Genomic DNA, 13946 nt, shown 5'->3' on the forward strand with positions numbered 1-13946 from the left:
GGTACGGTAGATGGCTTTGTAATAAGAAAATGTTTATGGATTACAGATTTTTGGTGCTGTTGAGTGCAACAGCAGAATAATATTCCAGTCTTTTCAACTCTTTTATCACACGAAATGCACAAATACCCCAACTAAGAGATGGTATTCAGCCTTCTTTGAGACTTCGCTTCCTTCAGAAAATAGAGCATATAAACTATTATGGCTGCAGCTTAAAACAATTCCTTTTGGAAAAGTATGCATTAACACACGAGAAATGTACCACAGCTCTCCTTATACTCTTCAAATACCCATTAAGTGTTAAAAATACATCAATGAATTGTATTTGCATTTTTATTTAAGAAAACTGACCATGAAGTAACTTTTCTTTGACAGTATTCAATTTTAATAGTCCAAATTTCTGTTACCAACAGAAAAGGAATACCTATTTGTCAGTCTCCTGAAAAGCAATTTCAGAAGAATTTCAGATTTTATGTATCGAAGCAGCTGGACACGAAGATACAAGACTGTGCCTACCTTTTCACAAACAGGGCTATTATCATTAGCATCAAGGACTTTAACCTCCACCACAGCTCTAGTTGCAAAGGTCCCATCGGTAGCTGTAATATTTAGAAGGTAACTATCCTTTTCTTCCCTGTCCAAAGGTTTTTTGACATAGACCTTCCATTCATTCTGTACATTTTCAATAGCAAACTGTCCCAAGGGATCACCTCCTGAAATACAAAAAGAAGCATTTTATTAAAGAGAGAAATTGCTACTATTAGTAGATCAACATTAAGTTTTAGTTACAGAGGAAAAAAAGGTAAATGCAAATAAGCAACACTCCCTGTGGCATTATAGGGAAATAGCTTCATTTTCCAAGTAAAAATAGTTAGTAGATGCTCATACAAGAAATTTACCTGTAGCCAAAAGGTTCTACAAAAATCAATGTAGAAAGTAACGCAGCATTATAGAAACATAGTATCAAGACATATGCTAAATAACAAAACTAATAAAAATCTCCATTAGAAATTAATAACTATTATTTTGTGAAATTTCTTTAACTCATCACTAATTTAAGTTTAAGTCTATTTCTAAAATAAAATTTGATATATAAGTAAACAACAAATGTGGGAAGGCATTTTAAGCAAGGCACACGTGAAATGGAAAGCCAAAGATCTCTTTTTTAGAACTCTTTTCCCCCCCTGAAGTTTTTAATGTTTGGATTAAGACACAGATCATTTTACTTTGCAGCTCTATGGTTTCAAATACTTTTCAATAATTTGAAAGATTAAGTTGTACCTCACATCATGCCAGGACCACTCAAATGATTATTCTGACATTACTCAAAAAGATTTACCTGTAATGTAATAGAAGACTTGTCTATTGGCTTCTTCTGTATCAGCATCAGTTGTACTCAAGATGGCAATTACCCCATCAGGAGGGTCATCCTCACTGACTGTTCCTTTATATATCTCTGCAGTAAAGCGTGGTGGATTGTCATTCACATCTGTAACAGTAACTTCAACCACAGCCATAGAAGACAGTTGAACTTTTTCACCCCGATCAGATGCAACCACTATGACTTTGTATTTGTCTCGTTTCTCATGATCAAGTTCTTTTAGAGTGGTAATCCAGCCAGTTTCCATGTTTATAGCAAAAGACTCTACAACGTCTAGTTCTTGAGAAGGATCCAAGCTGTAAGTAACCTGCCCATTCAGTCCTGAATCCAAGTCTGTTCCTTTAACCTGGATGACTTTTGTTCCAGCTGGCATGTTTTCTACAATGAATGCTTCATAAGGATTGGACTCCAAAATCGGTCTGTTATCATTTGCATCTTTTACCTGAATGCTTACCTCTACTGAGGAAACAATGTTATAATCTTCATTTACATACTGTGCTTGAACTGAGAACTGGTACCATTTAGTTGTTTCATGATCAAGATTTTTGTCAAGTTTCAACTCTCCAGTCTGTCGGTCAATCACAAAAAAAGCATCTCTATTGCTTTCAGGAGTGTTCCCTTTAATCAGACTATATACTAAAGTCTGATTATGCTCTGCTTTGATAACATCTATCTCAGTTCCAATTGGAATGTCCTCAGAAACTGTGTAAGAATAAAACGGCTCTGAAAATTTTGGAAGAGGCACTTCTGGTGGGAGTATTCTAGCATAGACAGGAACAACTGATTCTTTTTTGGGGGATCCACCATCAACTGCTCTAACAAAGAAGGTCAGAAACTCATTTTCTAAACCAATTAAGCTTTCTTTTGTAGTAATTATGCCAGACAATGAGTCAATTTCTAAATTCTCTTTAACATTTTCAGACTCTGCTTCAATAGCATATGTGATGTCTGCATTTGTACCCTCATCAGCATCGGATGCCCAGACTTTAATGACAGAAGTACCACGTGGAACATCAGATCCAATATTTACTTCATACTCTGTTGCTCTGAATTGAGGAGTGTTATCATTGACATCTGTAAGTATTACATTAATAGTACAGAAAGCAACTTTTCCTCCTGAATCTTTGGCCATTAAACTAATGGCAATTACTTTTTCTGCTTGTGTTTCACGGTCAAGCTTTTTGGAGGTAAATATCTGCCCTCTCTCATTTGTATAAAATCTGTCTTTGGCAAAGTCATTCACAATGTGGTAAGTGATGTGGCCATATGTACCAGAATCTTCATCAGTTGCTTTAACTTCAGTCACTGAAGTATGCAGCGGAGCATTTTCAGCTAGTTCAACCTCATACTCATTCTGGCTGAAAACAGGACTGTGCATATTGGCACTGGTTACAGTTACATAGACTTGGGCTGAGCTTCTGAAGACCCCATCAGAAACAGACACATTAAGATTATAATGTGACTTTAGCATCTGTCTGCGTAGGTTTGATATGGTGATAATACCAGTTTTACTATTAATTACAAAATTCTTCTGGTCATTGCCTGTCAGAAGAGAGTACTCCAGCTTGTCAGCATCTGAACTATCTGCATCTGATGCTTGCACACATGTCACAAAATGCCCTCGGGGAGCCAGTTCACTAATTTTAGCTTCATAAAGCAATTGGTTAAAAACAGGGGGGTTATCATTGAGATCGGTTACATCAACAGTTACAATGGTATCACTGCTCAAGGGCAGCATGCCACCATCTATGGCCCTTATTAGTAACTTGTGTTGTTTAATTTGTTCATAGTCCAAGGTTCTTGCTGTAAGAATGAGTCCGGTGCTGCTATCTATATAGAAGTAGTCATGACTTTCACCATTATCCTCAACCAAGTGATAGGAAATCCCCCTGTTTGTTCCAGAATCAGCATCTGTGGCACTCACTTGTACAACAGATGTTCCAATGACAGAGGCCTCAGAAAGGGTTGCAGTGTAAGCCTGCTCTGTAAACACAGGAGGATTATCATTGATGTCTTCCACTATTATGTCTACAAACACATCAGCGTGTGCCCCTGTTAGGGAGTCTGTTGCTCGAATACTCAGTTTGTAGGCTGGATGAGACTCGAAGTCAAGAAGGGCAATGACATTTATAACTCCAGTGTTGAAGTTTATAGTGAACTGATTGAAAGGATCTCCACCTGTAATGCTGTAAAACACCTTAAGTCCTTCTGGGCTGTTTGCTTGTACATGTACCACAGGACTGTGGAGCTGAATGTTTTCTGGTATCTCTGCACTGTAGAAAGGCTTTTCGAAAACTGGCATAGCTTTACTCATAACTGTAATTGGGACTGTAACTTCAGCAGAAAACGCAGGGTCTCCTCCATCTTTTGCCACTACTGTGACCAGATACTCCTTGTTCAATGTATCTGGTTCAAACTTTTTCTTCAGGGAGATTTCACCAGTGGGATCAATTTGGAAATGTTCATGATGTTCTTTGAGATAATAATGCACCTCCCCATTTCTGCCTGTATCTTTATCTACTGCAGTGACATGCTGAATAACATGGCCTACTTCAGAGTCTACTTTAACAACAGCATAATACGGAAGACTGACAAAAAATGGAGCATTATCATTTACATCTTCCACTGTGACTTTAACTACAATGTGTGCAACAACTGATGGTCTATATTCCTCTGTCACTTCTACGACCACATCAAAAGATTCTTGCTGTTCACGATCAAATGGTATTCCTGTTGTTGAAAGGACTCCAGAAGTTGGGCTTATTTTAAATCTGCTGTCTGGATTTAGAATATGGTAAAACAAAGGCTCATTTATTTGATTTCCTATAGCAGTAACAACAGCTATTGTTTTTGCCTCGGTGGAATTCTCCTGCACTGTTGCAGAGTAAGAACTCTGTGTGAACTTCAGCTGGCTTGCCTTGCTTTCTTTCACATTAACTTTTACAGATGCAGTGCTTGCAAATCTGCCATCAGATGCTCTCACTGTTAATTCATACCTGCTTCTTAACTGAGTTGTATTTTGCACTGTTATATCTCCAGTCTTAGGGTTTATTGAAAATTTTTCTCCAATGTTGCCTTCAATAATGGTATAAATTAATTGTGAAAAAATGCCTGAATCAGCATCAGTGGCATTTATGCTGATGACTTCCACACCTTTATAGGTTGGAACCAAAATAGATGTCTCGTACAGTTCTCTTGAAAACACAGGAGGACAGTCATTGATGTCAATTACATAAATAGTAACATTAGCTGCATATTCAGCATATAAATGAGGTATCCCCATATCATGTACTTGAACTGAAAAGTGGAAAATATTTGTCTCCTCATAGTCCAGACTCATTACTGTCCAAATGGCACCAGTGCTAGAATCAATGGCAAAATACTTGTGGACAGATGGTTCAACAATTTGATAAACAAGCAAAGCATTAGATTCTTTATCAGCATCTGTAGCTCGGATTACTAATGGGATATTCTTGTCAGTCAGAACCACACTGTTAATTGAAGCTGATTCACTGATGAGTCCTGCATATTCAGCCTGCATAAAAACTGGTGTATTGTCATTCTCATCCCGAAGATGTACCAAAACTGTTGTATTAGTGGACAAGCCAGCCATGTTTGTTCCTTGCACAGTTAGAGTGTAAACAGGCAAAGTTTCAAAATCAAGTACCTTCTGAGAAACAATGACACCTGAGTTTGGATTGATAGCAAAGGCATCACCTATATTGCCATCTTTTATTTCATAGACAACAGAAGACTGACTGTATGCTGTAACCATTCCAACAAAACTACCAACACTGGCACTTTCACTGATTTCTGCAGAATATTCTTTGGCTGTGAATTTTGGTGAGGCATTATCAGAAACAGTGACAAATATATGCACAGAGGTCACTTCACTCATTGGAGGATCTCCTTTGTCCGTAGCTTTTACCATCAGGTTGTATTCTTCCTGGTTACTACGATCTAATTCCTTTGCAGTTTTAATCATACCCAAAATGGGATCTAAAGAGAAGGAATTTCCAATATTCCCTGTAAAGAAAAAGAAAGTAATTAGAAAGAGGTATACAGAACTTCAAGGATGATTGCTTATTTAGCTAAATACTAAAAAAGAGAACACACTGAATATTAAAGTTTCTTAGTTCTGTTTAACAAACATTTGTTAGCCTCTCTGGAAAGTTTTCTGTAATTGAGAGTTAGCACTAATTCCAAGTTTACTTGTGGAAACACTACATAAAATAGTCAGCAAAGCTATCCAAGCCTTGAAAATAAATTAAAAAAAAAATTGTTTAATTTTCCATTTAAAAAAATTAAAAAGATAACAAGTATTTTGCAAGTTTCAACATTATAAATTCTGTATTTTCTTCAAATTATCTTTGTCATTGAGTTCATATTTAAGCCAAATTAAATATCTACTGAAGCTGAAAGAGAATTATATTCAGAAATTAACATTAGTGCAATACAAGTTACATTTTATGATCTAAAATAAGTAGACTGCTTTGAAAAAAAGTGTTTTAATGAATTCATACTTGCCAACCTTAATTGGTTATGCAAATATTGCTTAAATCACTGCTGCAAAATTAAACTTCCTGAATTGGACCAATAGTTACCTTTCTCCTAGCTTCCTATTAACACACAGGGAAGTTACTCCCTGTGATAGTATTAGGAAAAAAACCAAAAAAAGTACCTGCTGAGGATTACCACCTGCCATTTGATAAACACGTGTTTTCTTTGCATTTTCAAATATACGGCTGAACTACACTGCATACAATATTCAGCTCATGCACTAATTATGGTAAGATTTACATTTTACTTCCTTAAAAAATCACATTACTAAAGCCATGTTCTCAGCACGGAAAAAATTCATTAACAATTTCTGAGTAGGCAAGAAGGGGTGGGGGGCTGTGGTTTTTTGTTTGGGTTTGGGTTTTTTTTTTAGTGGAGCCTCTAAACACAGTGGCATTCTTAGAATATCCCATTACAAATCTAAGCAGCCATTACAAACATTTAAGGAATGTTCCTTCCATATGCTTAGGACATGATTATAATGCTTTAACCACTCAGTAGATCACAGTCCTGTAAAACAAACCTCATACATCTTATATTTAGTCACACAAAAAATTAGGTGAAAGGAAGCAAACAGGGTGAAACTTCACTCTAGACAGCAAGAACACACTTTTTTTTCTAGCTTTGGCATTTATAAAACAAGCACTACTGGAATGGGAAGGGCAAAAGAAAAGCTTCAAGGACATTAGTGACATGCTTAGTAAAAAAGTCATGTTCCTACAAATAACAGAAAACAAACATGTATTTTAAGTAACTTATGAGACACATTTTTCCTCTTCAGAATATCATAATCACAGCTTCATTTTAATACAGTGTAAAGTATGTTTTCGTATCAAAACAACACTTTGAGGGGAAAAAATATTTACAATAAACAATTCCTATGCTTTACAAAGCAACAGATAAATAAAAATATAAAAATAAAAAAACTCCCAAACATTTGCACATATCACTTTGCATGCAACATTAACTGAGTAACTTTTAACCTACTGTTCTCTTTAAAATAATGTTTCTTATGCTTGTTACTGGGATTTTTATTTTAGATTACTTTCTACCTTGAAAACAGTACTGCATATAGCTAATGCAATTTAAGTAATGTTTTTCTTTCCAGTCATAATGCCTATATAGTTCAGGACATTGTAATGTCAGGCTTGTATCTAGATTTAATGGACTGAACCAAAATCCACTTCCATCTGGTAAATGAACTCAGTCAATGTCATCCTGTTTTCATATCAAAATTGCCATCATTTGAATTGCATTGTTATAGGCAAGTTCAGAAAGATACTCTGACATCAAAAATAAATAGCAGCACCTAATGCTCTTCTCTAAGCTGAAAGGAGCCTTAATGCCAAATTGATCAGCTATTAAATAATTTCTTACAAATTCTGAGCTAGAATAGCAGTCCCACTATCTAAAATCAGGTAGAGGGAGCAATGCAAAGCAACCCCCTTCCTTGCTACACCTCTCTGAGAGTTTAACTTTAAATCTGGAACTACTTAGTGGTCAAATGTATGGATATTTGTAAGTTACTTTTGAATTCCTTTTGCATTGTGCTAAACATGAAAGCACTCGTCTCAGGCTCTTACTCTTTTCATGAAATCCCTGCTTTGCCTATGCCACAAAACATCGCTTACATTACCAAAAAAGAATGCTTTTGAGATCTGATTTTAATGCTTCTGTAATTTCTAAAGAACACACCCCTCCTAAGGGTTTAAAGGTAGCTGCTTCTTCTACTACTAATAAAATGTTCTAAATGTATCCAAAAGATAATACAAATAGCTAAGGGAGGGAGATGAGTATCTGTCATTGTAGTTTTCTTTTAAATGCTCTGCGGCTGTCTCTTAAATACCTCTCATGGAATACAACATGTACACCTGTACTGCCCTCTTTTTTTATAGCTGTTTTTAACATGCCTACAGTTGAAACAAAGTATCAGCAAGCATTATTTCAAAATAAACTGAAGATATAAGAAAGTCAATATACCTGATTCAATAGAGTACACAATTTCTGCATTTTTTCCTTTGTCCTTATCTAATGCTGTAACCTGGAGTACTGCTGATCCAACAGCTGCTGACTCGTACACCCGTCCTTCATAGGAAGAGCTGGTGAACCATGGGGCGTGATCATTTGTGTCACTAACATTAATGATGATTCTAGCATAGTTGCGCTTTACAGGGACATCTTGATCTCGAACCTGAAACAGTTAGCATATTACTAGTAATTAGCACTGTTACTTTAGTAGTTCATCAGATATTAGTAATAATTCAAGGTTTAATCCGCACCAATCACAGAGACAAAGACTGCACACAAATTAAACACACAAATAAATGCTTTAATTAAGGGGACAAATTAAAAAGACATTAAAAAAGATCTGTTTGTTACTGGCTACAGAAGATAATTTGTATTTATTTACCATTACTGTAAGAATATGCTGGTTCATGGTCTCATGATCCAGTTTTTCTGAAGTATAAAGAGAGCCAGTTCCAGGGTCCAGACGAAATTTTTTAAGACTGATGGGATCAGTGCTGCCCTGCATAGTATAAATCAGTTTATTCTTCTCATCTCTGTCTGTGGCACTGACTTGCAGAATTTCTGTCTCTGGCATGGTGTCTTCGGGTATAACAACTTCATATTTTGAAGCAGAAAACTGTGGCCTGTGATTATTTGTGTCTATAACTTTGATATACACCTGAAATGATACAATGGAAAGGGGAAAGCATTGATGATACTTGGGAAACAGAGATGAAAAGAGGACATTTTATTAAAAATCAGACCATAACACTGAAATAATTCCACCTCAAGGCAATTTTTCTTTCAGGGAGGGGATAAGATCTAAGAGGTATAGAGAAGAGTCTCACTAAACCTGTATCTGCCTCACCTTTCCCAAAGTCAAACCAGAAATCTATATGATCAAAAATGCCTTAGGTAAGATTTCTTGAAGGGAATTATTTTTGTCTAAAGCATGATGAAGAAGAATTCATTAGTAATTTTGGAATTTAATAAAAAAAAAATACAGTTTTAAGTATGGGTTCCAGGGTGGGTAAAAATCCTTTTTATTTGTGCAAATTTGGAATTTTAAGCAATGTTTTCCAAGGCAGTGGATGCACTGTACTCCCCCCCTTGCTCTCATGTGGAAGCAATCTTCTTTCAGATTCTTATATTTCCAAGCCTAGGCAAGAATACAAAATTGTGGAATTCCCAGAAAAGTATATTATTTCAAAGAGCCACGGGTATTGTTCACTCTTCTTCAACACTTTAGCACAATCTCAGCATAGGTAACTGGTCACAAACACAATTTCTCTGAAGTTACAGTTAGAACTAACTTTGATGCTTCAAATTGTGCTCTCCCACAGAAATTCAGCTGGGTTCACCTAAGCGCTATGCAGGCAATGCTCTTTTTGTCTGAATCATAATGTTCACTGGAACCACACAAGATCCCTGCACACCACTTGCCCTTCGCAGTATTGAACTCTTGTATAGAAAGGGTAAGACGCTCAGCCACCATCCTATTCCATCAACAGTGATAATGTCAGACAAGTAACAGTAATGCAGAGGAGCAGGCAGGTGGGCAGCAAAGCTCCCAGAACACCTGCCTAAATTCAAGTTCTTTATGTGCTGCACATACAGCCATGCTTTTACCCACCCAAACGTTAGCTGCTTTGTATAAAGTAATTGCCATCAACGGATGTTTAAAAGTACTTATAATAACAAAAGTGGGTTAGATTGCTCTTCGGAGATACTTACTGTTTCCCACTGATACCTGGTAGAGTCTAGAGATAAAATATAATGCCGTAGAAATCAGATGAGACTAATGCTGATGGTGGTAAATAATAAAGAAATGCCATGCATTTTGCTACAGAAAACTTTCTCAACTTCAACCTTGCAAAACTAGAATCTTATGTTAAAACTTGTATCAAGGAAAACCAAATGTTCAAGAGGAGTCACACTGAGTCTTCTCAATAAGTGGGATATTGCCCACTCTGGCACCTGAAACAACTGTCACCCGAAAGACTGTTTACAGTGAGAATTTTACTTGAATAATATTAAAAGAACCACATGATAATCTTCCTCATGTAACACACATTGTTACTAATACTGAGCTCTACCTCCAGACTGCCAGTCAGGGTGAAGAGGGGGACACACGTGTATATGTGCACACACTGGTGTCTGCAGCCACACACACGCACACCTTTACATGTAGATGTAGTCCTAGGCATTGCAAGTCACTGAGGCATAATACAATACATAGTACATTTAGGGAAATATTCCTAAACATCGGTAGGTTTCCAATGTTTGAAACAGTCTGACAGGACAAATACAAACTGCAGAGGAAAATGCTGCCTATCACAATTTATTAGATTTCTCAGAAAAAGGAGGAAATAGCAAATGAACTAATCATTTGGCACATATATAAAATCCTTCCAAGATGTTGCTATGGAAACTACGGAGTTTGGTTTTGTCATGAATTGGAAACTGATTAAAGAAAGGAAACAAAGAGTTGGAATAAATATTGATTTTAAGTGGAAAGAAAAATCAATAGTAGGTGACCCAGGACACACACTAGGTCACGTTTTTAAATACATTCACTAATAAAATCAAGTGGAAAATGAACAGCAAGAATAAAAAGAACATGACCTTAAATATGTGATTCTTTCATCATAAACACAGTTGTCCATTCCTTTTTAAATCCTGTATAAATGAAATACATTTTAACGCATCTCAGAAGAAATATGGAAGGGTCCAATGCAGTCAGTCACTAAGCATTTAGTAAAAACACCTGCTCACTGAACACTGCTGCTCTTGAAAATGAAAAATGAAACCAAATGAAGATGGCCAACAAATTAAAACAAAAAAAAAAAGGGGTGGGGGCCTGAAAACCCTGACCCTCAATGCAAATAAAACTATAGAAATATTTTTGGTATAAATAAAAAGGTTGAAAGACTGTATACAATTACAACACTTCATTACCGCATACTGTGTTTTCAAAATGAACAAATTGACAATTTTTTAAATCAATTCCCACACCCTCAAAAGATTATTAATTTCAGACTCAGAATAGCAGTAACTGAAAAGAGAAAGTGTCAAATCTTTTAGATTTAAATAAACCTGCTGTTTAAGTTCATACCTATTTCCCCTCTGATGATGTTTCTTTACACCCCTCCGCAGACTGTGGTGGATAAGCATTATGTGAATTGATGGGCACCCTTATGATAATTTGGCTAACTGCATGCTGGGCTGTTTTAATAAGGGGAGCAGCAGGTAGAGGGAAAGGAATTATTCCCCTCTATTTGACACTCACTGGTAGGACTGTAGATCCACTACAGTTTTGGGCACTGCAGTCCAAAAGAGATCCTGACAAACTTAAACCCAGTGAAGGGCTACTAAAATCAATGGGGATCTAAAAGCTGTCCATCCACTGTGTAAAGAGAGTGCTGCTGGAAAGAAAGCCAGACTGAAAGGACAAGAGGTGACACTCCTGAGCTCCAATACAGGAAAATACAGAAAGCCAAAGAAGAGTATTTTTAAAGGAGGGTCTTTAAACACTAACGTAAAAGCATGTCCAAGGAAAAGCTGCCACGCCCTGTCATCCCATCTACATTGAACCTGACAAGTCCCTGAACAACTTGATCCAACTTTGCAGCCTGTACTACTTTGAGCAGGAATTTTAACTAGATGAACTCCAGAGGCTCCTTCCAATCTAAACTATTAAATAAGTGCACTAAAGAAGCTCTTCTTTCAACATGGACTGTTACCAATATAAAGTGACAAGTGTTAGATGTGCAATTTCCTTTTAAATATAAGAGGATCAAATTTTCATGCAAATTGTTAAGGCCTTCAAACTAAATGAAAGGCACCTGAAGTAATAATATTAAGTACAGTTTTAAAGACTGACACAGAAGAATACGGGTTTGCATGCCTGAGAACAAAATACATGAAGAGCTTGTGCTATTCTAAAGTAACATGTATAATACAATAAAACCAGCTATTGAGCATTTCTAAATGAAATCATGAGATTAAATTTAAATGAAATATACTAAAATTATCTCCTAAGAAAGAAGTTGCGTATTAAAGAGGCACACTACAGAAAAGTTTGACGTTACCAGAACATAATGTGATCTCAAAAACAAAAATGGTCTGGAACTGAAGAAACTTGACTCATTTTGCAAAGCTATACAAGGGCTGTGTTGCACTACCACTCTCTATTCACAGATCTCATGAAGAGTAATACAGTCTGGCTACACAGACAGAGAACAAAGCAGCCCAGGATTATTTAGGGGAAGGACTTGAGATCTATTAATTAATTGATAGGTAAAACCTAAATTTCCATAGGAAAGCATTAATTACTAGCAGCTTATAGAGGAGAGATGTGCTTTGACAAAGCATACTCAGTTTGTAATATTTGGATATGATGTTCCTTTGGATTGTTTTAATCTGATTTTTCATTTGCTGATGCTATGTGGAGTTTAAAATCTCCTCCTCTTTCCATTCATAATTACATTATAGTTACATTGATGTGTTTATAATCATTTATATAAACAAAAAAGTTGTATTATCCAGAGATAATATAACTGCATTCCAGTTCTAAAATGACTCTGTGGAGAGGGTTGTGATGGCAAGCAAAAATGAACATTTAATCAATGAAGAATATTCAATTCTTCATTCCCAAAGCATAATATCCATATACATTTTGCATAAAGCAAGATTAAATATTCTGAAATAGCACAGCAAAAGGTAAAATCCTACAGTTACCTTTAAACCATATTAAGTATTACTTCAGGGAAAAAAAAATTGATAGACTTAGCAATGACTGCAAGTGGCTACAGCTAGAAACAGGACTTTTATTTTTTGTTTTCCCCAAAACCGCAACTCAATAGTTCACATGTTGCTACTTACAGCCTGTCAATAGCCTTTTCTATTTCAGGCAGAAAGATTATAAAACAAAAACATAAGTACATTGATTCATATTTTTAATGATATTCCTTCCTAGTATGACACTAGGAATCTCTAACATCATCTGTCAAACACCACTACTGTAGGCCTGGAATTTGTTTGTCCTTGTTTTGCATCATGCATTTGGCATTTAGATACATGCAAAAATCTCCACGCCTACTACTGCTGTATTTTTCAAAAAAGCTATTTAACTGAAGTCCTGAAAGAGTCAAATGCTCTACAGATGTTAATGGCCTGAGGCCAGCAAATGCCTTCTAATTTAAAGTCAGATTCGATACACTGTTTTTAAATAATAAGATTTTCTTCTCCCCCTCCCCAATGTCTTGAAAATGTAATTTCCTTTTTCAAATTAAATGTAAAATTATTTAAACTGCTGTTAATCAAGGTCTGTTAAATTGTTTACTCTGTTTCCAATGTTTACAGCAATTACTTTGCAAGCTAAAAGCTGTGTACGGCATATTGTTGTTCCTAATCTATGCACTCAGTATGCAGAATTTATTTTGCCTGTCACTCCATTTTAACTATTTATTAGCTCTCAGAAGAATCCAACACCACATCAACACTTAGACTTTAATCATCATTATTTCAGCAGCGAGTAATGGAATTTACACACTGGCAGCCATAAATCATACCTTCAGCTTGGATTTCATAGCAACATTTTTAAATTCCCTGAAATTAAGCCTCATCTTCTCAACAATAGTCCTGAGTCCTTACAGAGTAGTCCATTTGGGTGGGCCAAGAGTTACAGGGGAGATAAGAGAATCAGTTAAAATCAAGAGTCTCTTCATGCGTTAACAACTGCAGAGTTTGAACTAATCCATGCTCCTTGATCTATATACCACACTAATGTGAGACTCAAAACGGCATTACTTGTGCTTATGCCATAAGCAGGGGAAAAAGGAAGACAATGCAAAGGAAGTCTTTGTGCTTGCCCATAACAGAAACCACAAACTCTACTCCTGCCAACTCCAGCTAAGAGAGGAAAGACACAAAAGAAAAATATACAAAAAGCAATCAGAGATGATAATTTTGAGACTATGTCCTGGGTTCAGCTACAGCA

General features: G+C 36.2%; 1 protein-coding gene across 1 annotated transcript in view; it reads right to left on the reverse strand.

Annotated features, from left to right (window-relative positions):
- FAT1 (FAT atypical cadherin 1) overlaps window positions 1-8663 on the reverse strand; it is a gene marked incomplete at its 5' end in the record, with an annotated part of 33756 nt that extends 25093 nt beyond the window's left edge. The window contains 4 exons of the mRNA XM_010014978.1: window positions 514-710; window positions 1337-5404; window positions 7919-8129; window positions 8349-8663. Coding sequence (XP_010013280.1) covers window positions 514-710; window positions 1337-5404; window positions 7919-8129; window positions 8349-8663 — 4791 coding nt within the window. The remainder of the gene's footprint in view (window positions 1-513; window positions 711-1336; window positions 5405-7918; window positions 8130-8348) is intronic.
- Window positions 8664-13946: the final 5283 nt, after the last annotated feature.

Source organism: Nestor notabilis, unplaced genomic scaffold, assembly GCF_000696875.1.
Source record: "Nestor notabilis isolate BGI_N333 unplaced genomic scaffold, ASM69687v1 scaffold34485, whole genome shotgun sequence".
Lineage (NCBI taxonomy): Eukaryota > Metazoa > Chordata > Aves > Psittaciformes > Psittacidae > Nestor > Nestor notabilis.